Source organism: Saccostrea echinata, unplaced genomic scaffold, assembly GCF_033153115.1.
Source record: "Saccostrea echinata isolate AGI-Se365-2 ecotype Australia unplaced genomic scaffold, CSIRO_AGI_Sech_v1 ptg000023l, whole genome shotgun sequence".
Classification (NCBI taxonomy): Eukaryota; Metazoa; Mollusca; class Bivalvia; order Ostreida; family Ostreidae; genus Saccostrea; species Saccostrea echinata.
Window position 1 is genome coordinate 15,752,308 of NW_026889772.1, and position 24,870 is coordinate 15,777,177.

A 24,870-nucleotide genomic window follows, 5' to 3' on the forward strand; every position below is an offset into this window, starting at 1 on the left:
ACTGAGAAGGACTTAATGTGACTATATGTTATAGATGTTAAGACAAATGATAAACCCTTTAGATCTAAACGTATTCTTTGGTAATACACGATATTTCATCACGTGTGTATTTCGATGAAAATTCACTGTCTTGTTGACTAAAACATGTTAACACGAGAAATATGACAACTGGTTTTCTACGTAAATAAAAGGAATAAAAGAATGAATGTCTTCCTTTTTCATTCCAATTTAAAAGGAAGATTATAAGGAAAGGTCCCCGTAGTTCCCTGTAAACGTTCATCATTGGTTTAGAATATTGCCAAAACTCAAAGATGTACCCAACAATCCAATGCAAGTTAACAAAATTTTATTTTAATTATTATCAAAAAAATATGAACATTTTATATAACCCTGTCAAGTTTAAAAAAAATATGACAAACTTGAAAGTCTTTTTAACCTTGTCATGTATCGTGATACGTATCGTATCGTGAACTGAATACCGTGATACGTATCGTACCGTGAGGTTAGTGTATCGTTGCACCCCTATTGTAGCCTATCGCTGATTATAATAAGTTCATTTACTGTGCTCTAAAAAAAAAAAAAAAAAAAAGAACATGTTGATATTTCTTCTATAATCTTACATCTTTACCGCATAATATTTGTCAGAAGTTAATGCTAAATGTACACTTGTTTATTCTTTAATATCATACTGTTACCATCTCTATCCAGCATCATTTTTCATGCTTATATTTATAACAGATTTGTATACAGAGGCATTTTTTTTCTTCCAAAAAACAATGACTGTGATAGAATCTCGCAGACAAATAAACGCATAACTACGTGTAATCGAGAACACAACTGCACTGGCAAATGGTGAACACTGTATTTAATGCATTTTAGAAAAAACGATATGACATTTTTAAAAAATCTAATGCTACTATTATAAGGTATATTATTTATTTAGCAATTTCATGATCATTATGGTGGAATTATTGATTTATCATTTTAATAAATTTTATATATAATACGATAATTCAGCTGACGATATTTCATCCAATTTTACCACACGCACTGGCATTATAAGCTCCCTTTTAAATTTGAGAATTAATTAATTTTTTGTGACTATTAAAAAAAGATAGATAAAAAATAATTATTATACAATTTGATAATACTTAAAAATTGAATTAAAAATTCATTTAATTAATGTAGGCTGTAATCTTTAATGGCTTACCCCCGCCCCCCCCCCCCCCTTTTTCGACGCTATTAAAAATCAACAACACTTTACAGGTAACAATATCTAAGCTGAAGAATAACGATAGCTGGCCCCGCCGCGGTGTACACACGGTCGCAGGTAGTACCGCGATCAAAACCCGCGACGGTGTAACGCGGAAAGGATTAACATACCGCGGAGGGGACGCGGTCTAATACGGGATCCGCGTTGCCTGTACTGTATTTCCCTTTTTACCATCTTGTTATGTTAACTCACTGGGAAAATAATCTTATAAAGAGGATGGCAGTCTGTTTACAGACCTTTGGTGTAGGAAAAGCATCTTGATAGATATGTTTTTATGTCCTCACTAATACAAGAGTTATAAGAAGGAAAGATATTTTGCAAACATTTAGATGTGCTTAATAATGATTATATCTTTGTTTGAAGAGAACTGTTGCATTAAAAAAAAGAAATGGGCTACTTGATTACCTGTGGTAAAGGTTTGTTTCTTTTGTTAAAATTTATTGGTAAACAGTGTCTGGTCCCTCCCAAAATTGACATAAAGTTGTAATTGCTTTCTTTTATTGCTCCTCTAAAACATGCACAAGTTTAGTTTGCTTATGCTAACACCTGTGAACTGCAGTATTTCAAAATACATATATATGTGTGTCTTATTGTATAGTTTAAAAAAAAATCAAATTTTTCTTTTCAAATACAATGTTTTTGAAGGTATTTCAATTTTTAAAAAAATGTTTTGTCAATATTGTAAATGTTATCAAGTCATGAATTCCTCAGGCATCTGGAAAATGAAATTCAAACTTAACAGGAGGTTGCTTATGAAAATTTAACTTTCTAACATTTTTATTTTATTGAAAATAATTTTAAACTTGATGGAAGGACACACCACAATTAAAACTGTACTATCAAGTTTTAGTCTAGTGAAACCATTGAAAAAACTGAAATATATTTCCACTTTCTGAAATGACCTCATGTCACATAGTAAAGCTGGGTTATCTTAGTGGAGGCATGTTCTTAAAATTAGTAACATTATTGACCAGCATACAGTCCAGATTGTGTACCTGAACAACAATAAGGTCAGATTCTCAGAAGTCTGACTTCATTATGGATTGTCAAAACATGCCAGACTTCTTAAAAAAAGTGTAAGATAATAGATAAATGTGAAATGATATGAATTGTTACTTGTCACCATGAATTCTGGAAATCAGCTACAGGTATTACAAAAACATTAATCTTTCCTTGTCCGTGTAATATAGCTAAAGTGAGTTAAGATGTCTTAACTGTCAGAAAGATAAAAAAGATTTAAGTTTGTGAAAGAAAGGTAAAAAATTAATGTAATTGTAGTAATCTAACCTTAAGTAAGATGTCCCAAAGCAGTGGAGATGGAATGTGTTATTGCTTGTAGAAAGTCAGTCATAAATATTGCATTTGATAGGAATTACAAATTGTTACCAGAAAATGTGGTGCCATAGAGTGTGGGTGTGTGTAAAAATATTATTGTTAGGTATAAACATGGTCTAAATATGTTGCATTTTCTTGTCATTATATATTTACATGTACATATTACACTGTGCATTTTTTTCTCCATTATTTTCTTTTTTGTAATCCTTGTTTATATAAATTATAAGTTTAAATCAATGTAAATAACCTGTCAATATTTAATCTCCCCAGAATTCATAAGCATGGTAGACAAAATAAATAATGAAGATGACAATTATTTATTTATCCATGGACGATCTAAGAAAAATGGGCTTTAGAAGAATTTGGAGGGGGTTTAGGTTCCCATACAAATTTATCTTATTTACTTTGAAAAATCATGGATTAATGTCATACATTGGTACAAGGTAACATTGTGGAAGTCCTTCTTACCTCTGAAAAGAATTTGTTGAGTAAATCTGAATGTCATTTGTTTCAGGACAATAACCCATTCAGTGAGGAGTATCAAGAGAGAGAACAAAGAGAGAGAGTTTACAGCTTACCCAAGCCACTGCCCGATACAGGTACTACAGATCAACCTTCCCATCAAACCTTTATAATGTAATATTGGTTCAATACAGTATAATATTTTGTTAAAGATTCTGATGGTATACTTATCAAATAGTATAAGAATGTATGCCATGTTGATTATATCGAGGTACGTTTGATGCAAGTTGAATTAACATATCATTCATTGTAACAAATATTTGATGCCTCATCCAAATCTTATATGCCTTGGAAAAAGTTATCAGTGTTTCTAATAATGCAGAAAAACCTGAAATGATGAGACAGATGCCCCAGTACTTTGATCCCAGAACCGTGCCATATGACCCGAGTGGACGATTCCCTGCCCCAAGAATGCCGGGTGACCCTATGCAACGATTTCCTGGTACAGATTTAATCCACTTTCATTACTTGTGAGCTTCAGTTAAAGCAATATAAGCTGTCAGCGGCGGCAATTTTTTAACCCAATTTGATGAGGCTAATTAACAATAATGTGTTAGAAATAGATAATCTGCAAGTATCAGTAAACTACAGCTGTTGCGTATACACAAATACATTAATTAAATCGATCGTTTGTTTGAACTGACCGTCTCTCCAGCCACCGGTAATTAATATTCGGGACGGGATACGGAGATAACCGAGTATTAAGCAGCGCGTGCAAGATGCTGAATCCATTATCAAATCGAAGATGGAAGAATCAGAGGTACGTGATAAATTTACTCTTTAACATTTTTAAAGTGTTGTTTCTTTCACAGTATTGCATAAAAACTTAAATAAGCCTCACCGAAAGCATAACAGGCTAAACAGAAAATAGAGTGACGTTTGCATAAATGAAGAGGCCCCCAACGGGATTTCTATCTCCAGATCAGTAGAATGTGTAAGATGCTGCAAGTGCAAGTCGCGTTTTACGCTCCTATTTGCCTAGTTATTGCACTCTCAAGTAATTTGAACTTCTTTTTTAGTGTCTGCATAGAAAAAAAAGTAATAAAAATTTTAACCATTAGGCCTATAAAAAATTGTGCATAGATCAAGTTTATGTAAGTTTGCTGAGAATATTATTTCTCTGTCAACACGTGTATGTAGTATAATCATGGCAATAAGTGAGTCATAACAGCATTTTCAGTCTATATATTTCATGGAAAAACCTTTTTTTTTTAATAAAAAAAATGTTATGAGGTCCAATTTCCATTATTTTTTTTCTGAATAATACAGAATAGTTCAAATTTTCTTGTCTCAAAATGCAAAACAAAATGATACACTAATCACTGAGAGTGAGAATAATTCATGAATTTTTCAAGACAAAAATTTCTTACCTCAAATTATGATTTCTTGTAAATTAGAGTCTTGGAATTTTACTTTCACATTTGACATGTTATATCAATGCAATTCTTACACTACAGATAAAATTATTTTGAAATTATGTGAAGAATCTGCAAACAAATTCTACATTTATGTGTTTTAGTTATAAAAATAAGCAACAAAAGACACTGCAATAATATTTTAGAAAAATGGATTTTCAATGAAATATATAGTGGAAAAAAAATATGGCTCACATATGGCCAGGTACTGTGGGTTTTACTTGAATGTAAAAAATAAAAATAATTTTTGAAATCATATTTGATTATATTCGTACTAATTTTATAGTTATCAAATGGATCAAGATCAAGGAGTGTTTCACCAAATTCACCAAGTTCATCAGATGAAGAGATATCCAATGTCAGACGAAGAGGGCGTGGTAGAGGCAGACAGCCTAGAGCTACTGGGGTAGGAGCAAATTATTTAAACTCTTTACCCCCTCTCCCAAAAAAATGTGACAGTTTAAAGCTACTGAGGTAGTAGTGCAGTTCTACTCCTCCCCTACCCCCCCCCCCCCCAAATAAAACATAAAAAACAAATGAAGTGTTGTTTATGATTTTAGGTTTTGAGAGGTCGAGGACGTGGAAGGTGCAGAGGACGACAGCGCGTGCAGCCAGCTGGCTTGAATAGACTGGAAATGGCAGCTCAGGCTCGACGGGACAGACAATCTCAGCTTGAAGTATATACACATATATATTAATATTTATATATTATAAAATGTCTATATCAATGTCTATATCAATTGAAATATATAAAGTTCTTATTTCAGCCAGCTTATAAATATCAATAAAATTCTTTTAAAACAAGCACTTCAATTTCAGGAATGTATTTCCAATATGGACTTGGCTGCACTACAGGAAACTCTCAAGTTAGTCTGCAAGAAACAGCCTTCATTATTGATGGATGTCCTGAAGACTGCAAATGATAATGGGGATCCAACACCAGGGAATAGCCCTGCGGTTCCAGACTGGTGCTCTTGCAATAACTGTAGGGAGATGCCTACCGAGAGGGAAAAACTGTGCTGTGGAAAAATACCCCAGAACTGTCACACAAAATTAGCTGTAAGTTTTCATTTTTTCAAATTCTGATCAAAATATTATTATACACCAACTAGATATGAAAAAAGGTGAAGATAAACAGTCAGTGTAATGTCTATTATGTATAGGATTTCTATACCATAGTGCTAGATGAATTGGTTCTCGAAGTTGCCATGAGATTTAGGAATGATGCTTTGGCAGAACCTAGAGATGACAACTACAACAGAGCTCATCGACATACAGCTTACAGACAATATGTTATGTGGATGCATGGCCGTCTTGGAGCTGGAAACCGAAAGGTCATTCCCAGCTGCTGCATATGGAAAATTCGAGACCAATATCCTGAACCTTCTGGTCAATATGTGGGATACATAGAAGGAGTCTTAGATTGATAAAGACAACATTTGATTTTCACATATTGCTGTTTTTATATAACAATAAGGTTAATTAAACATTGAATAAATCTTTGAAATACTATGTATCATTTTTCATTCATCAATGTGAAAAGAAAAGAACAAAAAAAGCAAAACATGCAATGTCATATTTAAAAGACTGTATCAAACACCTATTGATGAGTTACTTGGGTGTCAGAGTTAAAGGTATTATTTACAAATTTACAAAATTCTGCAATAACATAAATGTTCAAAGTATCCAAGCAATTCAGAAAATTGCATATCATAAATCTAAAAAGTTTTTTGATTGCAACATTATCCTTGTTATAAGTAGCTTGCATAACTCCAAAGGAGTGGGGGGTATACTGTTTTACCCTTGTGTGTATGTCTGTGTGTTCCGTGTCTCTCCAAAACAATTTTTTTTGCAGTTTTCTCAGTAACTCCTCATCACAGATGCTTGAAATTTTAGCACAATCTTTGTTTAGGCATGCCATATGGTGGGATTCATTTTTATTTGAATCTGATGTCAACTTCCTGTTTATCCGTGCGTCTGTCACTAACAAATTTTTCGTCACAGTTTTCTCAGCAACTACTCATCACAGATGCTTGAAATTTTAGCACAATCTTTGTTTAGGCAAGCCATATGGTAGATTCATTTTTGTTTGAATCCGATGTCAACTTCCTGTTTATCCATGCGTCTGTATGTACCAAATTTCCGTCGCAGTTTTCTCAGCAACTACTCTGCGCAGATGCTTGAAATTTTAGCACAATCTTTGTTTAGGCATGCCATATGGTAGGATTCATTTTTGCATGAATTCGATGTCAACATGAGAGTGTATATTCACATCAGAGTGGGGGTATTACTAGTGAGCATTCGCTCACCGACTTCTTGTTGTTACAGGTAAATGTTCAAAATTGCAATATTAAACAAGATCAGAGACGTGTCTCTTTTCTTGATTCTGACTAATTAAATGCTCTCATGGAGAAATCGAGATTTCTTCTCTGCCACCAGAGATTCAGTTGGCGGTGGAGCAACAGGAGCTAGGGTCTCGGACACACGTCGTGGATCCTCCACATCAAGGACAACTGGCTTGTTCATACCAACAGGGTCAAAAATCCTATTCTGAAGACACAGTTTCATGATGTCAGTTGCATATGGATATTGTTTTTCTTCTCTTACTGGGTAGGCAGACCATCTTCCACTTTTTTTGCTGTAGTACCGCTGATGCCTAAAGTACAAGATTCAATATATTTCAAAATGCATTCCAACCTAGTCAGCAAAATAATTTACAATGGTATATTGTAGATTTTAACTTAAAAAATAAATGAATGAGACAAAAAGAAACCTTAGTGATCCATCTTTTCTTTTGGCAGCTTCTCTGTCACAATTTGCATTGTGGTCCAGTGCAGCAACAAGGTTTCTCGCTCTGTACACTGGAGGTGTGTAAGAATGGCGCTTTGATGAGTACTTCAAAATAAGGTTTTGAAAGTTCTCCAAAGCGGCTGTACTTCTGTAAAAAAAAAAAAAAAAAATCACTAAATAAACTATATACATGGTGAAACCTTCCTGAAAAGTTTTAATCTAACATTTAAGAAATCTGTTATATATATATCACATTTGTGTTTTCATTTTCTAATGGAAACATTATAATTGGATATGCATAAATAGAAAATATCTGTAGAAAAATGTAGTATACAATCAATTTTGTGTATACCGGCAATTAAGGTAGTAAGGAATCTTCTTTATTAGTCTTTTGTCCCTAACAATTTCACGCACGGCAACATGTGCTGGGGATCCTGCCTCAAGCCAATCTTTGTTCCTTTCCTCTGTTAATGGACCATGCTGGCATGAACTTTTTGCTCCTGCTCTGTATGGCAAAATCCATTCATGCTCATTCACAACATGATGTATGACTCCAAACCAAATGCCCTGAAAAGAAGAACAGTCTAAAATTATTTTTTTTCACTCTCTATTAACACAAACTGAATCAAGTGGTTTTTCTATTTACAGTTCAAACTTACAATAAACTCTTCTTCTGTATTTGCTACAGAGGAACAAAACCAAAAATGGTTTACTATCTCTCTTGTCCACTGTAATATTGGTTTTTTTGATTTTTCTTGTCCAGTCTGAAAATAATGTTCAAAATTCAGTTTACTCATTTAGCATTTTTCCAAATTTTGAAAATGTTCTTAAAATAAAAATCTTAAATTGTCTCACCTTTATTAGTTTTTTCCCAAGGTTTTTTGACCCATGCCAGATGTCGAATGAATGTTTTATTTCTGGGTAATCTTTTTCTGTTATAAAAACATGATGATAGCTACAGTAAATCTAATTTATATATTTATCCCTAAAGAAAAATCAGAAAAAAATCCTAATTACAGATTTAAGCTTTAAAAAAAGAAAAAAAAAACAACAAAAAAAAAAACAAAGAAGTATACAAAGACACATACTCATTAAAGCTTCAATCTGCACATGTGCATCTGTCACCACTTCCACCACATTTATTTCTTTTTCAAGGAGAAACTGCAGGCCCTTCTGAAAACACGCCTTTTCAAGGATTGCACTTTTTCTTCCTGTCATTCTCTTGTCCATGGTCACTAAGCACAGTATCTTGTGGGTTTCATTTTCCATAAATGTGTACGTACAGTACTGTGCGGAATGACCTGGACTGTCCATACGACCATCGCCTAAGCAAACAAACAAAAAAAAAAAAAACAAATAATCAAAATAAAAGAAAATTTAAATATATCCTCTTCTTGACAAAACAAACAATACAAGCATTTGGTTGATATTGTACTCACCAAGAACAACAACATCTTTTCCTCTGAATTCTTCTAGAATATCATTCTGATGCTTTTTCCAAATTTCTTCAATTGTTGGAGTGACATAGGTTCTTTGTATCTTTATAAATGATGAGACAGACAGAATGGGGAGCTTCAGGAACTTAAAAAACAGGGAAATCTTTTGAAAATTATTTCCTGACGCCAGTAAAGCTGCTGAGATTAAAACATCCCCACTGTGAACCCGTCTATTAAGAAGAGGTTGCGAACACCATTTGTGTGCCTCATGATTGTTTGTGCAGACCTGGAACAGAAATTTAAAAAGTGCCTTTGTATTTCAAAAAGAAAGGTGAATGATGCCTTGTCACAATATGTATTATATATGATTCTTTTAAAATTATACTGAAGTTCATTACCCATCTCAGGTACACAGCTGAAGACACTACTTCTGATGAAATGTGAACTTGAGCTTCACATCCTTTCACCCTACAAATCTTAGGGACTCCTGTTTCTGCCAAGGTAATCAGCTGATTAATGTAAACCATGGCTGGACAATCATGGACCAGTTGTTCAATTTCATCATTGTTGCGTATAACTGGTAGACAACTATACTCAGCATGTTCTACAAATTTTTCTTCATCGTCCTCAATCTCTTCTGAATCCGACTCATCTAGCGTCACACCATGGTCAAGTCTATAGAGAGAATAAAAAAAACATAACAAAATTATAAAATTTATGTTATTACAGTTTAATGAACCAATTACCAATAATTTTTCCCATTAGTATGTTTCATGCTATCTGAAATATTTACAATGATTAAACATATTTAACCTCTTTTAATTAAATTTTATATTACTAAGTAAATAATAATTCTAATAAAAATTACTTTAAAGACAGGTGGAAACTTGGCTCATATTCTTCATCATCAGAAGAGTCATTTTCTTCGCATGTCAGTTCAGAGGCACTCATTGTCAATCTAATAAAAATGCATATATCAAAATCATTCATGCTAAAATAATACATGACGTATTTAGGCCATCACTAATAATAATAATATATTTTTTTATGTACTCCGACTTACATTTTTCAAGGTGGGAATGTAGGTAGGTGTTTTGTTTGTTTGTTTTTTGTTTTTTTTTTTTTGCAGTATCTATAGCTAACATCAATTACTGTCATAAAAAGCATAAACTTAAGATTTATTGATGCTTTCATGATACACCGGATAAGACAGATTTAATATTTATTGCTATAAAAATGTTATTTCAAACAAGAGGCACTGGGGCCACATCGCTCACCTGAGCACTCTGGCTAGGAAACAGCAGAAATCAATTCAGTCCTGAAAAGTTTAAATATAAAAGTGGTTCGGGGGGGGGGGGGGGGGGGGGGGGGGGGATGTACTTCATATGGATGCCTATGAATTAATATGACAAATATGCCCCTGCATTTTCCTGGGGGTCATAATTTGAACAAACTTGAATCTACACTACCTAAAGATGCTTCCATATAATTATGACCAATCATGGTTTTGCTGTTCTTGAGAAGAAGATTTTTAGAGATTTTCCCAATATATTCCTATGTAAAACTTTGACTACCCATTGTTGCCCCACCCTACCCCCGGGGGTCATGATTTGAACAAACTTGAATCTACACTATCTGAGGATGCTTCCATTTAAGTTTCATGTTTTCAAGCACAGTGGTTCTTGAGAAGAAGAATTTTAAATGATGCCATTAATTTTTCACGAATTCATAATTATCTCCCCTTGGAAAAGGGGTTGGCCTTTAATTTGAATCCCCTTTACCCAAGGATACTTTGTGGCAAGTTTGGTTGAAATTGGCCCACTGGTTCTTGAGAAGAAGATGAACATGTGAAAAGTTTACGATACCAACGCCAACAACAACAGACAATGGACAAATTTCGATCAGAAAAGCTCAGGTGAGCTAAAAAGTATCTTAGAGAATTATAAACCTTTAAAATGAAACAATGTCTATTTCCCTTGAACCCCCCCCCCCCCCCCCCAAAAAAAAAAAAAACATTTAAAATTTAAAGTACTGGGGAAAAGATAGGGTAAGGGCAATTTTGACAGGTCAGTCGGAGTACATCACACAAATTAATTTTTATTGGCCTTAGAAAGAAACATTTTTAATATGTGTGACAAAAGAGCAATGTTGTCAAACCTAAAAGGATCCACAAAACTGTCTGAAAATGGCTTAAAGCTCTTAGTCCTTGGATCTGTAGGTTCTGCAATTTCCTCAATGCCAGACATAGCACTTTCAACACTGAAAATATTATTTAAATTTTCTTTTTAAAAGTAAATTTTCTACATAATAATAATGATAATAATTTCAAAACTCCATTTAGAATGTTTTTGGTAATTATATATGTATTCAAAAATTGACACAAATACTTCTCAAAATTTTGCAAATGTAAAACAAGCTTGGATATTTACTCTTTTCCCACTTCATCTGGTGAAATGTCAGACAAATCAGACTGAACAATACATATTTTCTTCAAAGCTGGTGGACCAGGCGTTGATGTAACACAGGGTTTGAAGTTTTTTCCAGCAGGAACACTTGTATATTTTTGCTCATCCTTAGCTTCATAGCTAGAACAATGAAATCTAAACGTTTAACATAATTATATAAATATCTTGTATAGTTATCTAAACGTTTAACAGAGTTTGGTTATTTACCCTTTCCGTGCCTCACAATATTTACGCTATCAACTGGCTTACGAAGATACTTATTTGTTGTATATTACAACAAAAAACTAACATCGGCTGAATAAGAAATGATGCTTACAAGTCAAGTAAGGTACTAAGAGTTTTCTCCAATCATTTATACTAGTATCTTGCATTAAATTGGCTATAATTAAACTTGTACACACTTACTTGTCAAGCAGAATCTTTGCAACTTCGATATTTGTTTTCACGGATAATTTTGTCCGCAGCTCCGTCCAACGATCGTATTGATCTCCAATATATATTTTGTTTTTGTTTAACCTAGCATTCGCTTCCCTTTTATTCCTTTTTCTCGCCGAATCCGTTAATTTAATCTTCGCACCACGTTTTCCCGACATCTTTGCTCTGCATCTCCGACAAGCTGCACATGCGTACATCAGTACGAATATCAGTCTCCGAGCGTTTGACCCAGAGGTCACTTGCATATTTCTGACTACGTCGGGGAAATATTGTCTTGCAAGACAAAAATTCATGAACGGCTATTTTTCTCTTTTTCGACTTATTTTAGACCTTCAATGAGTTCAAATTTAGTCTATAATTTTAAATTTCAGATCGATAAAATGTTTTCGTGCTACATTCGTGATTAAAAAAAAATTGCCGCCGCTGACAGCTTATATTGCTTTAAGTAACTATATTTTCCATAAGACAGACTTAAGCACCTTGAACTTAACTTTTCACCAGGTCCTGGGCAGCGTATGCCTTTTGAAGCAGCAGCTCGAATGCCTGGTCCCCCACCACCACCACAAGACCCTGCTGCTAGACACCCTTTTCAACCAAGGATGTACACACCCATGAACCAGGGCCAAGTGGAGGGCCCCCAGGGGGGACCACACCCACAAATCCCATACCAAGCAGGCAAGTACAGGGTTTGCTTTCATGTGTTAAATCAAGGATATTGGGTGTTTGGTTGGTCCTGACCTTTTACTGACAGTTTCCTGAGAATCCTTAATGATGTGCCCTCAAAACAACCTATTTTTATAATCAACAGCTCTCATTTATTCCCAAGTCAATTTGCTATAAATGAACAGAATCTTGTAGACTTGATAATTTGGATTAACACAGACTAGGATTGTTTTATAGTCAAACTACATTAGTAAGGGGATTCACTGAGTGAATCATTTGGTTTTGGCTGCTTTAGTACTCTAGAAAATGATTATTTGCATTAATACTTGAGTGCTGTCATGGAAAAAAAGGGTTATTTATACATTTCAGTGACACAGAAAGTATCATTTACTATAAAAGTAAAAGTATCATTTACTATAAAAGTAAAAATAGTTTGTGTCATTTCATAGATTCCTGTAAATTCTCTTAACAGCAAGTTTAGAAAAACACATAATAGGATTTAGTAATCAGATTACTATTATTGTATTGTTAGTATTTTACCTTTGAATGAGAAATGCAAGTCATTTTTAGTGATAAATTTGATAATACATTTTATTGTCATCAGTTGGATAACTAGTAGCTATAAATGTCAAACATATTCTTTGATGAAAGCTTTTTACAGCACTGGTGGTTTTACTTGTGTTTTTCCTTCATTAGTTATGTAGAGGATCATTTTAGGAAATTTGTAAACCTGCAGATGAATTCTCAAGTTACTCTTTAAAACGGTAGAATCAGGGAATGGTCATCTTGGTTTGTTGAATCTTTTCAGTTCAGTAGTGGTTAATATCTCTTTGGTCTTTATGGTCACAAACATTGATTATAGTGTGTTGGTTTTCTGGTTGCTGTTATTGATTATTTTCATCGGACTGTACAAATGATTGTAATTTTTGGTAGTTTATATTTTACATACTTGATACAGTGTCAATTCTTTGGGACTACCGGTATTTTCCCTACAAATAATGCCTCTTCCACAGGCATTACAAACTTTATCCTAAATCAGGATAATGATTTGATTGTATAATTTGGTTTTCTAAGATTGAAAACTGAATGCTATTAAATACTCAATTAAATTTAGCAAATTAATCATCATATTTTATATAATTAATGACAATAAATGACAGCTTCATTTTTTTAAATCAGATTCAGCATCTTAAAGACAAGTTTCATGCAGTGTAATGTTAAATATGAAGTCCTCCCCAAATTGTAAAATTTGTATCACATGAAACCAGAGTCCACTCCCAGGTGAGCTGAGTTGGTCTGGTGACTCTCAGGATAATGGGCCTCTTGTTTTTGAAAAAAAGACATTTTTTTTAGATGAATTGATTTTGAATTTCAGATTTCACACAGACATCATCTTGTTGCTTAATTAATATTGCTTAGGCAAAATATTTCAGCTCACTTAGGCTTATGCAGATGCCTTATAGTACTTAATAACTGATTTGTCTGTCCATCTCCCAATATATGTGTATGAAGCCGTTAAACAAATACTTTGTAATCTTTAAATAGAGGATTGTTAAAGAAGGAATGAACCCTTAGGTGAACATTTTGGGGTCATGACATCAAATGTGTATGTCAAGATGAAAAAGTCAAGATTATTTACTTTTCTCAACACTTTTGTGTATGAAGTTATAACTCAAGTCCTGACTGAAGACCATATCACACAGTCAAATAACAAGGAAAGAAACCTATATTTTGGTTGGTAGGCCAACCAAAGGTGGACAGTATTGGTATATTGGTATTTATTATCGACTCCTGACTTTATCAATTTTCTAGTTCTGCAATATGTAGAGTTGATTCATGTCCATGCCAAGTATGATCCCATTGCCAAGGCAGATTTACAACAAGAAGTAGAGGTATAATGAAATGCTGACTTTTTTTCAAGAACAAGTTGTGTAGACTGATGAATTTGGGAGTTGGGGAGGGGATTGTATGTTTTGGTGATATATTGGGGAGGGGGATTGTACGTTTTGGTGATTTATTGGGGAGGTGAACATTGTTGCCTCTAAGTCCTTTAATCAGAATGGACAAAATGATTCAATTACCACTACATTGTGCTCTCTTCTACATGAAACACAAATAAAGATCTAATGTAGTTTTGCTCTAAATTGAAGGTTTCAGAAATGTTTGATTTCTTCATTTATAAGATAGAGATTTATTTATGAATTAAAAAATATGGATGTTCCAGGTTTTTCTGCACCTACCACTGAAATGGTAACCAACATGGAATCTGGCGAGAAAAAATCAAAGAAACGTAAAAAGAAGAAGAAAACTGCAGAAAGTAAAGGCATTTCTCAGTACATTGATTGGCACACTTTTTTGAACATTTTCTTTTTACTATTTTTTGTTTAGTTTGTTATCCCATATACATGTAATGCACTTTTCTTAGCATAAGCTCTATTACAAATTACTCAGGCAAGGGTAAAATGCACAACCTCACTATCTCCTTATAATATTCAATGTTTATCTCATATCTTTTTTTTTTTTTTTTTTTTTTTGCGTGGAGTATTGTTTATGAAAGGGAGAAAAGTCCATATGAAATGTTTCAAAACTATTTGAAGTCACTTAATATATCTAGTTTTATTTAACAGAAATTTGATATATACAAAAATATTTTTTTAAGTTTAGAAAATAATTCTTCAAGGTTAAAATGAGAAAAATGTTTGATAAAATACTATAAGAGAATTCTTTGTTTGACAACTATATGTAAGTAATTAAATATATTAAAGCAGATGGAAATGGACAATTAATTAGTAGATAGAGAGGATGCCTGTTTGAGAATGTTTTATAATCATATAATGTGCTACAAATAACACCTTATACCAAGAATTAACTATCTGCCTTTCCCTTCTCCTCCTGCTTTTGCTATATAGATGATTTTATATCTTGCTTGTCTTTGCGTAAATTACTTTCGATCCACTCAATTAATCTTAACAGGAACTTGTGCAAGATTTTAAACGGTAGAGCTACACACTCAAATTCTTCTGCAGATTCTTTTAACTATTTCCTTATACTACCAAGTCAAAAATACCATACCTACTACAACAAGCATTCCATCAAAAAAGTGTGCCGCTAGGTGTATCTGTGTTGTGCAGTGTATTCGTAGCTCTAACGTTTCTTTGCTTTTTCACAGGAATTATAAGAGATTTTTGTTGTTTTTATTTTTTTAACAAGTGTCATCGTCATATTTATATATAGTATAATCAAAAGTATAATTTTGTTGTGATGTATGAAGATTTACTTGCATGCTTCCTTATTAAGTGATTTGGGACAGATTTGAATTTTAGGTGTTCTTAGTTTGCCTTACCTCCTGCATTGTTCACTTTCTCCATCAAATTCCAAGTGCTTTGGAAACTTAATATGAATGTTAGTGCTCTGTGTGTTTTCTGTTCTGACAGTATGTTATTTTAAGGACGTTTATTTTTTTTCTCTCTCTCTCTTTTTTTTCTCCATATTCATTGACACGTAACAGGTAAGGTTTTACTGGATACAAGAATATGTAGATTTCTTGTCCTCAATCAAAAGATCAAAAAGAGATGCAATTTGAAAAATCATATGAACTTCACCAAAAGATGTATGGTTCCAGTGAGCATCTATAGGGTCTATAATATTGCACATGAATCTTTGTAGAAATTTCAAAATTCACCTTTTTGATTAAAAAAAATGAGGAAAACAAAAGGCGGGTCTGTATTCTTCAATTGTAAATACGTTGAACCAAGCATTGAGACATAGTATGAAAGGCAAACTTCACATTTGGAATCTTTCATTGTTCTTTTGATTTTCCTTGTCGACTTGCAAGAGGCACGCCTTCTATTGGAAAAGGATAAAGAATATAACATATGGAAAAAATTTATGTTATTCATGAATTTTCATTACAGGAACAATTAGATGTACTGCGACTGAGCTCACAAAATTTGACCCCCTGCTGCAATTTTTTTGTAAAGTGCCCATACATTACTTGACAAAACAACCTTGGTTCAAGAATATGACATACCCTCTGGTCATAAGTAATCTTTGTGTCAAGTGTGAATTTCCAATGTTTCTCCATGGAAGAGTTGCAGATCTGACATGAATTTTATGCTTTTTCTGCTAGTGACCTTGAACTTACCAAAATGACCTTGGGTCAAGGTCATGACAAACCCTCAGTTCATGAGTAATCTTTGATGCATAAACTTCCAATATTTATCCAGTGGAGAATTATGAACTAGATACGGATAATGCACTTTTTCTGCTAGTGACATTGAACTTGCCAGAATGACTTAAACTTCCAGAGATTTTCCATTAGAATGTTATAGCCCAGACAGAAATTTTACACTTTTCTTGGCAGTAACCTTGAACTTCCCAGAATGATTTTGGGTCAAGGCTATGACACACCTTTAGGTAAAAAGCAATCTTTGTGTCAAGTATGAGCTTTCATTGTTTCTTAATTACAAAGTTATGGCCCAAACACAGTTGCACAGAGAGATGGATAGTAATATTTTAAATACTGAATTATATACTCCAAGCCAAGAAGTTGTAAATAGTGATGTTTACTGGAATCACATTTTCTGTTGGGGTTAAGCTCAGCTTTTAGGTCACTTTTCTGGTCTATGCCAAAGGGCATCCAAACCAAACTTGTAGATATGGTGCATCTGTGGATACTTACTGAGATGCATGCTTTGATGTACCCCTGAGGGTAGGTACTCTGATTTCAACTAAGATTTGGCAAGTCCTTGATTTTACTGGATTCCGTATGCTTGGAGACTTTCTTTATTATGAATGAGAAATGTGTTTATACACTGGTATTTATCGATATATTCTGTGATTTAATTCAAAGTTTTATATCAGCTAAAGATTTTGTTTAATAATATGGGATTAATTCAATTCCAATTTCAGTAAACAGCATGTCTGACTTATCAACAGCTCTCTAAGATTTTTCTGACAATTTGATAAAGTTGCTTAAGTTTCAAAATATTAGATGAAAGTTTGTTTTGCAATCATGATGGACACATTTGTGTTTAAGGTCAGACAAGACATTCCTCAATATAACTTTACCCAAGAACTTGTGATTGAAGTATTGCCACTAAAACAAGATTCCTCACAAAAAACTGAGGTGCATAACCAAGCATTTGTGCAAGATACATGAGGATGGTGTTTCCATTATAAGTATTTTCAGTATGTTACAAAGAGATACAAAATTGGATATTTGAGGAACGTATCATGAGGCCATAATTTTTAGATAACAGAAAATGCCAGAACCAAAAAAGTTGCATTAAAAAATGTCTGATTTTGAAGTTCATAGTAAGAGTGTTCAGTACTTTCAGCTACAGGATAAATAGTCTCTGGTACTTGAGGCCTAAGGCAATGAGGAATATTACAGCCACTTGAACAGAAGTAAAAAGGCTCCCCACCTTCCCCTCAGAAAAGGGTCCCTCCCCCTTCCCTTCCAAAATGTTCTTGAATCTAAACCTTAAGAAATAGTTACAGGTACTACAGACATTGACAATGAAAAAAATAAGGCACATTTAAGCACCAGCAGAGTTTCTGGTTCTTTAATCCATTACAACCAAGAACTGCAAGTTTTTTGGTTATAACTAATTGTTATCTACACAGTTTTATGCTTCATTTATCTCTTTCAGGGAGTATCTGCATTAACTAACCATCCTGATATTTAACACCAATACTATCCTTTAGAAAAAAAAAGTATCATATTTTTCAAATAAGTATATTGGTGAATTCCATTGTTGTTGTGTGAAATATGGCATGCATAGTCAAAACTTTCTTGTTTAGTAAATGGCACATAGATTTTTGATAATCTGGATTAAGTTATATTTTGTGTTCAACTTCAGTTCTTTGTATTTTAGTTTTGCAAATTTTATATTGTTAAAGAACTTTACAGACAAAAAATGATTTTTATAGAAATGTACAAGTTTGTAATACCATTATTTGTGGATTAGTGGGTACCCCTTACCCACCTTTTCACAACCTCAACAAACACTAATCTATAGGCTAAGCTTTATTTTAATGAAATTTCCCCCCATGAAATTGAATCTTCATGGAAATTTTCAGCAGTTCATGAAAATTGGTCTCCATTAATTAATGTGATTCCACAAGATTTATCTTAGTTACTACAAAGCTTAATTGGTTTCATGCTTTACAAGGCATTTTAAAGAACTTTCAAACTGAATTTTGTGTTTTTCTCTTTTCAGGCACAGCAGCAACCAATGTTGGAGCCACTGAGCCAAGACCTCCAGTCCAGTTTACACCGCAGTCTGAGACAGAAAAACGCATTATGGAAATTCTAAACAACACAGCAGGCTTGACAGCTCGAAATCAACTCGAGGCCATGGAGAAATCACCAGGAAAAGCCAAAGGTAGTGAAACATCACCGTCTGTCACAGTAAATGACCAGAAACCGGGAACAAAGAAACCGGATCCTGGAACCAGTTCTCTGGCGATTCCTTCAACATGTGTCTCTGGTCCTAGCAATACATACACTACAGCTATTGCTCAACCTTCATACCAAAGTGAAAACACTGATACAGAAGACCAACAAGAGGAGCCTATCTTGCCAATGAATGTGATGATTCATCAAAGTATTCCTCAGAGTGCAGCTATTGCATGTTCTCTACCCCAGGTACATAGTGCTCCATCTCAAAGTCAGCAAACAGACTCTGCTGCTCATGTTCAGGAATCTGACTCAGCTCCTCAAACTACAGAGAGTTCGTCAAAAACAGCTGAAGGAAGTGTTCAGTCCGATCAAGTGCATTCTCATGATAAAGCCCAAATCAGTGCCTCAGAAGTGGAGGCTGCTCCAACACCAATAAATATTGTTAAAGAAACAGAAAGTGTCACCTCACATGTCCAACATATGCCACCCCAAACATACCCCCCTGTATCAACTATGCAAGGACATCAACTTCCTCCTCCAAATAGTCAGGAAAGAATGTCTCCCAGGGGAATGATTCCTCTGTCTTATGTTAATGCATATAACCAGGTTCATGGAAGGATGTCACCCAGACAAGCTGCTTTTGGTGGTGCACCTCGAGGAACATCACAAAACCAGATGTCCCCTAGGCAGTCTACAACGCCCTCTCCAGGGCGATATTCTCCAAGACAAGCTAGTCCATCACAAACAGCTGGACCATCTCCTGGACGGTACTCACCTCGCCAAGGTTCACCAGGTGTATCTAGACCTCCATCTAGGCCACCTTCTCATCCTGGCCAGGAACATATACCTTCTCGGCAAGGACCCACTCCCATTTCTTCAGGATATCCCAGCTGTACCCCTCCAGCTTCTCCAAGTGTTAATCATCCTTTAGCTACATCAAATGTAAGTTCTCCAGCAAGTGTTACATCTGTGGAAAGTTCCTCCAGAATAGAGACTTCTGTTGTTCAAACTGTGACAAACTTGGTTTCAAATGTTCCAGCAAGCCATGTACAGTCTGCTTCTCAGAATCCATCTGCTGTTCATGTTGCTTTACCACCAGCAACTGATGTGAGTGCATCTGCAGCTGACCTATCAAACACGAATGTACAAGTTGTTAATGTTAGTCAACCCTCTCAGGTTTCTGACTTGAATAATGTTCAAAACATGACTACTGTGTCAGAATCTTCAGTGTCAGAGGGAACAGAGCTAAGAGAAAAGACTAGTCCCACAGCACATACAGACAGTAGTAAAGATAATAACCAGTGATGTATTAAATGTGTATTTATGTGATTTACAAAGTTAATGTATATAACAATGGACTTTTATTAGATCTGCAAATAAAAAATTTTGCAATACACTTAATTTCTTACTATTGTTTTACCAATGTTAAGTAAGTGAAAATGGGTGATGTATTCAAGACTTTTTTTTTTGAAAGTTGGAACTGATCGTGAAGACAATTTCAAGAAAGTATCAGAAAGTTTCAAACTTTTTATTTGAGATAGTAAACATCTGTTCGAACCTTTCACTTCATGCACCAGTGGTCTGACAGCTGTACAATATAGGCACTGTAAATTAATCACTGTGTCCATTAAAATAGATAAAGAATAAGTTCAATGTAGGTGATAGAAGGTTAAAGGTCAATTGATCAAGGTCATAAATACTGAATATTGATGTAACAAGCTCTCTAGTATAAATTTGGTCTCGTATTGGTTGCTTAGAGAAAAGGTTGACTGTAGTGTAGATGTAGGGCTCATTTAGTCATAGCTAAAAAATCAAGGTAAAAAAAATGTGATGCATTACTCCAGGTTTCTTGCTGCAGAAGTGGAGAATGCCGAGAGAAAATATTTAATATTGTTAAGAGCACACAATAATTTGCGCACAGAATCTTCATATTCACTGCATAGCAGTAAAATGATTAGAGACACCTATAGATTTTGAGCTTACATGATCAGGACTTAAAAACTAAAAATTATTACTCTGTAGTAGGAAAGGAGAAATGCATGAAAAAAATACATGGCTGGACCGGGAATCGAACCCGGGAACCTTGCATTACTAGTCAGGTGCTCTAACCACTGAGCTATCCAGGCCGTTATCCACGGTCCGTAAAGCCCGAACTTCTACAACTCTACAGTCTAACTTGGATTTCTTGAACATTTTAAATATCAGCGTTATGTCTAAGTAGGCAATCGAGAGCGTAGTCTCAACTTCAATATTTAGAACTTAATTATGAAGGTTTTGGACAGACCCTACGTGTCCGAGATGTCTAGATTTGGCTGTAAGCACATTACAGGACACTTCTAGTTTGTACTCATGTAGGCGAAAGTCGGTCCACTTCTCTAAAGAGAATAGTTTATACTCTACGCGAAGTTCCAAGGTGGTAAATGTTATAGGTATAAAGACGATTAACAGTATGTAAATGATAGATGGGTTGGATGTCAGGGCTGTGTCAAAATGTTAGGGCGCTGATTTGTTCTAGTCCATCTGTCAACCAAATGATACAATCAGATCGAATTAAGCTTTACAATCGACTACATATTTGGATGAGTGGTGATGGATTAATTTATTGGATCAAATTGTTTGTACACACAATTTGTCAAAATAAATCCAACTCCTTCTAAAGTTTATCTGACTTCTTTTTTTTTTAATTCACTCCTTTTACGGTCGCCTAGAACAAGATTCTTTTATAAAATTTGAAATTTGGGAAAGAATTATTTGAGGTTTCTTCAAGACCAGTCCTTTAGATTGCTTCAATCCAACGTACAAAAAATTTGGGGTATTAAAAATTGATATGTGAATGGTTATAAATAAAAAGTAAAATTATAGATCATTTGATTTAAAAGTATTTCATTGGCGATATTGTGTACCCTATGTAAGGAGTTCCATACTTTCATCTTTTTTTACACCCCAAATTTTTTGTAAGTCGGATTAAAGCGATATAAAGGTCTGTGTACAAGACTAACAAAGAACAAAAGGGAATTACAGAGGGATTAAAGGTGTTTCAAAAAGTGGATTTTAGTTATTTTGGTGTTCTTTATAGACAACATTTATCTTGTAGTTTGAGCCACAGGCACATGTTTCGGTAAAAAAAATTAAACCATAGTATAATAAAAACACAAGGTATTCAGCTCCGAATTACATGGAGTACCCCCCCCCCCCCTCCCCAGAATCGCATTCATTTACACTTTCAGAGGAAATACACTGGGAAACTATTTATTACTACTGTCTTCCACAATAATTTATCTACACAACCACTTATGGCATGCTTGTCTTAGTTTTCTTTTGTCTCCAAAAACAGCGTCAAAACTCTGCTCGCCGAGTGGATAAGTCGAATGACACCATGAAATGGTATGTTCTAATCCCGGGCAGACAGCAACATTAAAAAATGAGTGGGGTTAGAATTAAATATTGCAGTGAATAAATAACATTTGTTTATGTCTCATTTTCCATAAAAACAGTGCGATATTTTTCCGGATGTAATTTTAGAAACAGATTTTAGCCAATCAAAATTCTCTGCCCGCAATAAGCACATACCATTTGGGTGACCCCCCCCCCCCCCCCACACTTTTTCTGTTGCAGTAAGGTCGACCACTGGCAAATTTCAGGCTTCAGGATCATGAAACAGACTTAGACTAAAGTCAAATTTTCAATCGCCTATAAAATGTTCATTAATTATTGAATTATTCCCTAAATTTGCAGATAACAAAGACTTTTTGTAAATCAATGTTGAAGAACATTTTAATTTTGGTCTGCATGACTTCTACAACATTAAGTAGAACATAAAGATTTAGACTTAAGCTTAAGATGTTTCATGGTCTCGGGGCCTGGATTTGAACAGTTAATTACGTGGGTTTTTTCGTTTGGTTTTTTTTTTTTTTTTTTTGGTTTTTTTTTGGTTTTTTTTTTTTTGGTTTGTTTGTTTGTTTTTTTTTTGCTTGTCAGATTATTGTGGGAAGTTAGCCCCATCACTTTTTGGTCATTTTAGAGGGTTTTTTTTCAGTCGATTGCCAGTTTACGCTGCATACTTCTTAGACAGAAAAGGAAGGAGAGGTTGATGTATTGCATCATCGTTAGGTTTGAACCATGGGTGCAATTTGTTAAAAATACTTTTGCTGTAACACAAGAGTGGTTTTTCAAGAGACCGCAGGTCAAAATGGTATACTATACAATATATCGACGTCATCTATTATGACGTTTTTGTTTCGATCTACATAACAATGTACTGTGACGTACACATTGCAGACGCTCCACCATGGCTACTTGTCAACCACTGCCGTCTTTATTAATTCCAGGATTCAAACTACCATTAAATGAATTAGATAGATGCAGACTCGATGAATTGACAGTTGAGACTCTATCTACAGAAGTTCATGTCAATTCAAAATCCTTTCAAAACCGATTCCCACCTATATCACAGCTGCAGGTCCAATGCAATCAGAGGCGGAAATTGCCGGGAAATTTTTCAAACCTGTGGTCCTATGGAACCCCATTTCTTGTCAAACTTTTATTTAGTGGAAACCTACCTCAGGCCTTCTTCGACGAGCTATGTTCGGCTATTCAGGATCCAGTCAAGAGAACCAAAATGCTGGACAGAAGGGAGATGCACGTCGAAAGAACGAAAAATCTTTATGAACCGAAAGACTGTGCAAAGCTTCGTGATGAAGGAAGACAAGTGGATATGAAAATTTTAGAAGCGCGTATTCGGCACAAGGAAAACATGCTAAATACACAATACATGAAGCAAGAACAGAATAGGCAAAAAACAGAAGCTGTTCTTCTGAAGAAAGCTGACATCATGACAAATGGCAAGAAAGCATACCTGAACAAAATTGAGATGCAAGCCGTCAAACTAAGAAATGCAAGAAGAGCAAAGGCTAAACGTGTTCTTCCTCAGAACAACGAGGCAAGCATAAAAACGGCAGCCATCTTTAAATTAACAGATTCTACGAAGTGCAAAACTCCGGATTTTTCCAACAATTGTGGGAGATAATTTCATAATACTCTGTGGCTATAGCTTTTTTTAGAAGTACAGACATATAAAATATCAAATTTTATTAAAAATAATATTACTTTACATCTAGATTTGTTTTTTCTTCCCACGCAATCTTTTGATTTGTCCAGATAATCAAGAGGGAGAGATTTTTCTATTTATTATACACAATGTATATGATTGAATGATTCCGAGCTCTCGGCTGAGTGAGATCAAACAATCTAAAAATCATCCAAAGTTATGTTCACCTGCACGTGATATTCCAGATAAAAATAGATCGAGAACTTTCAGATTGATACAATTATTTCACCTGCACCCAGCCTTCCAGGTGAACATAACATTTATTTACTTTTTTTAGCTCACCTGAGCTGAAAGCTCAAGTGAGCTTTTCTGATCACCTGTTGTCCGTCCGTCTGTCCGTCCATTCGTCTGTAAACTTTTCACATTTTAAACTTCTCAAGAACCACTGGGCCAATTTTAACCAAAGTTATTACAAAGCATCTTTGGGTGATGGGAAGTTTACATTATTAAAATGATGGGCCAAGCCCCTTACAAGGGGAGATAATCAAGAAAAGACAAAAATAGGGTAGGGTCATTAAAAAATCTTCTCGAGAACCACTGGGCCAGAAAAGCTGAAACTTATACGAAAGCATCCTAGGGTAGTGTAGATTCTACATTGTTCAAATCATGACCCCCCAGGGGTAGGGCGGGGCCACAATAGGGATTCCAAATTTTACATTGAAATATATAGCAAAGATCTTTTAAAATCTTCTCAAGAACCACTGGGCCAGAAATGCTGAAACTTATGTGGAACCATCCTGGGGTAGTGTAGATTTTAAATTCTTGAAATCATGAAACCTGGGGGTAGTATGGGGCCACAATAGTGATTCCAAGTTTTACATTGAGATATATAGAAAAATCTTTAAAAATCTTCTCCTCAAGAACCTCCGGGCAGAAAAGCTGAAGCTTATGTGGAAGCATCCTGGGTGGTGTAGATATTAAATTCTTCGAATCATGACCCCCGGGGGGTAGGGTGGGGCCACAATAGGTATTACAAGGGGGGGGGGGTCTGGTGAAGAACATCAGGGCCAAAGTTACTCACAT

The 24,870-nt window shown here is 34.7% G+C and overlaps 3 protein-coding genes across 3 annotated transcripts in view; 2 read left to right on the forward strand and 1 right to left on the reverse strand.

Annotated features, from left to right (window-relative positions):
* The window catches only part of LOC133191259 (histone-lysine N-methyltransferase 2C-like), a 70,688-nt gene extending 50,552 nt beyond the window's left edge, over positions 1-20,136 (forward strand). The window contains exons 54-58 of the mRNA XM_061327014.1: positions 3,123-3,207; positions 3,453-3,572; positions 12,173-12,346; positions 14,559-14,651; positions 18,559-20,136. Coding sequence (XP_061182998.1) covers positions 3,123-3,207; positions 3,453-3,572; positions 12,173-12,346; positions 14,559-14,651; positions 18,559-20,045 — 1,959 coding nt within the window. The 3' untranslated portion in view covers positions 20,046-20,136. The remainder of the gene's footprint in view (positions 1-3,122; positions 3,208-3,452; positions 3,573-12,172; positions 12,347-14,558; positions 14,652-18,558) is intronic.
* Positions 5,163-5,983, forward strand: LOC133191540 (P2X purinoceptor 7-like). The gene is made up of 3 exons (XM_061327288.1): positions 5,163-5,222; positions 5,365-5,604; positions 5,709-5,983. The coding sequence occupies exons 1-3, from the start codon at positions 5,181-5,183 to the stop codon at positions 5,970-5,972; spliced, it is 546 nt and encodes a 181-aa protein (XP_061183272.1). The 5' UTR covers positions 5,163-5,180; the 3' UTR covers positions 5,973-5,983.
* LOC133191258 (uncharacterized) lies at positions 6,044-11,826 on the reverse strand. The gene is made up of 12 exons (XM_061327013.1): positions 11,642-11,826; positions 11,201-11,356; positions 10,929-11,030; positions 9,640-9,729; positions 9,170-9,446; positions 8,775-9,057; positions 8,424-8,660; positions 8,191-8,267; positions 7,995-8,099; positions 7,688-7,902; positions 7,319-7,483; positions 6,044-7,201 (listed from the first exon to the last, which is right to left on the reverse strand). Exons 3-12 carry the CDS (start codon positions 11,015-11,017, stop codon positions 6,940-6,942), a joined length of 1,800 nt encoding a protein of 599 aa, XP_061182997.1. The 5' UTR covers positions 11,018-11,030; positions 11,201-11,356; positions 11,642-11,826; the 3' UTR covers positions 6,044-6,939.
* Positions 20,137-24,870: the final 4,734 nt, after the last annotated feature.

What these genes read in the sequence shown, in the direction of transcription:
- LOC133191258 (XM_061327013.1), bottom strand. Translation starts at nt 11,017, where the DNA reads ATGTCTGGCATTGAGGAAATTGCAGAACCTACAGATCCAAGGACTAAG. An exon ending in AGTTTCCACCTGTCTTTAAA is followed by an intron (nt 9,447 to 9,639) that starts GTAATTTTTATT and finishes TTCTCTCTATAG; the next exon opens with ACTTGACCATGGTGTGACGC. An exon ending in CAGCTGTGTACCTGAGATGG is followed by an intron (nt 9,058 to 9,169) that starts GTAATGAACTTC and finishes TTTCTGTTCCAG; the next exon opens with GTCTGCACAAACAATCATGA.
- LOC133191540 (XM_061327288.1), top strand. Translation starts at nt 5,181, where the DNA reads ATGGCAGCTCAGGCTCGACGGGACAGACAATCTCAGCTTGAA. An exon ending in ACAGACAATCTCAGCTTGAA is followed by an intron (nt 5,223 to 5,364) that starts GTATATACACAT and finishes CTTCAATTTCAG; the next exon opens with GAATGTATTTCCAATATGGA. An exon ending in ACTGTCACACAAAATTAGCT is followed by an intron (nt 5,605 to 5,708) that starts GTAAGTTTTCAT and finishes TATTATGTATAG; the next exon opens with GATTTCTATACCATAGTGCT.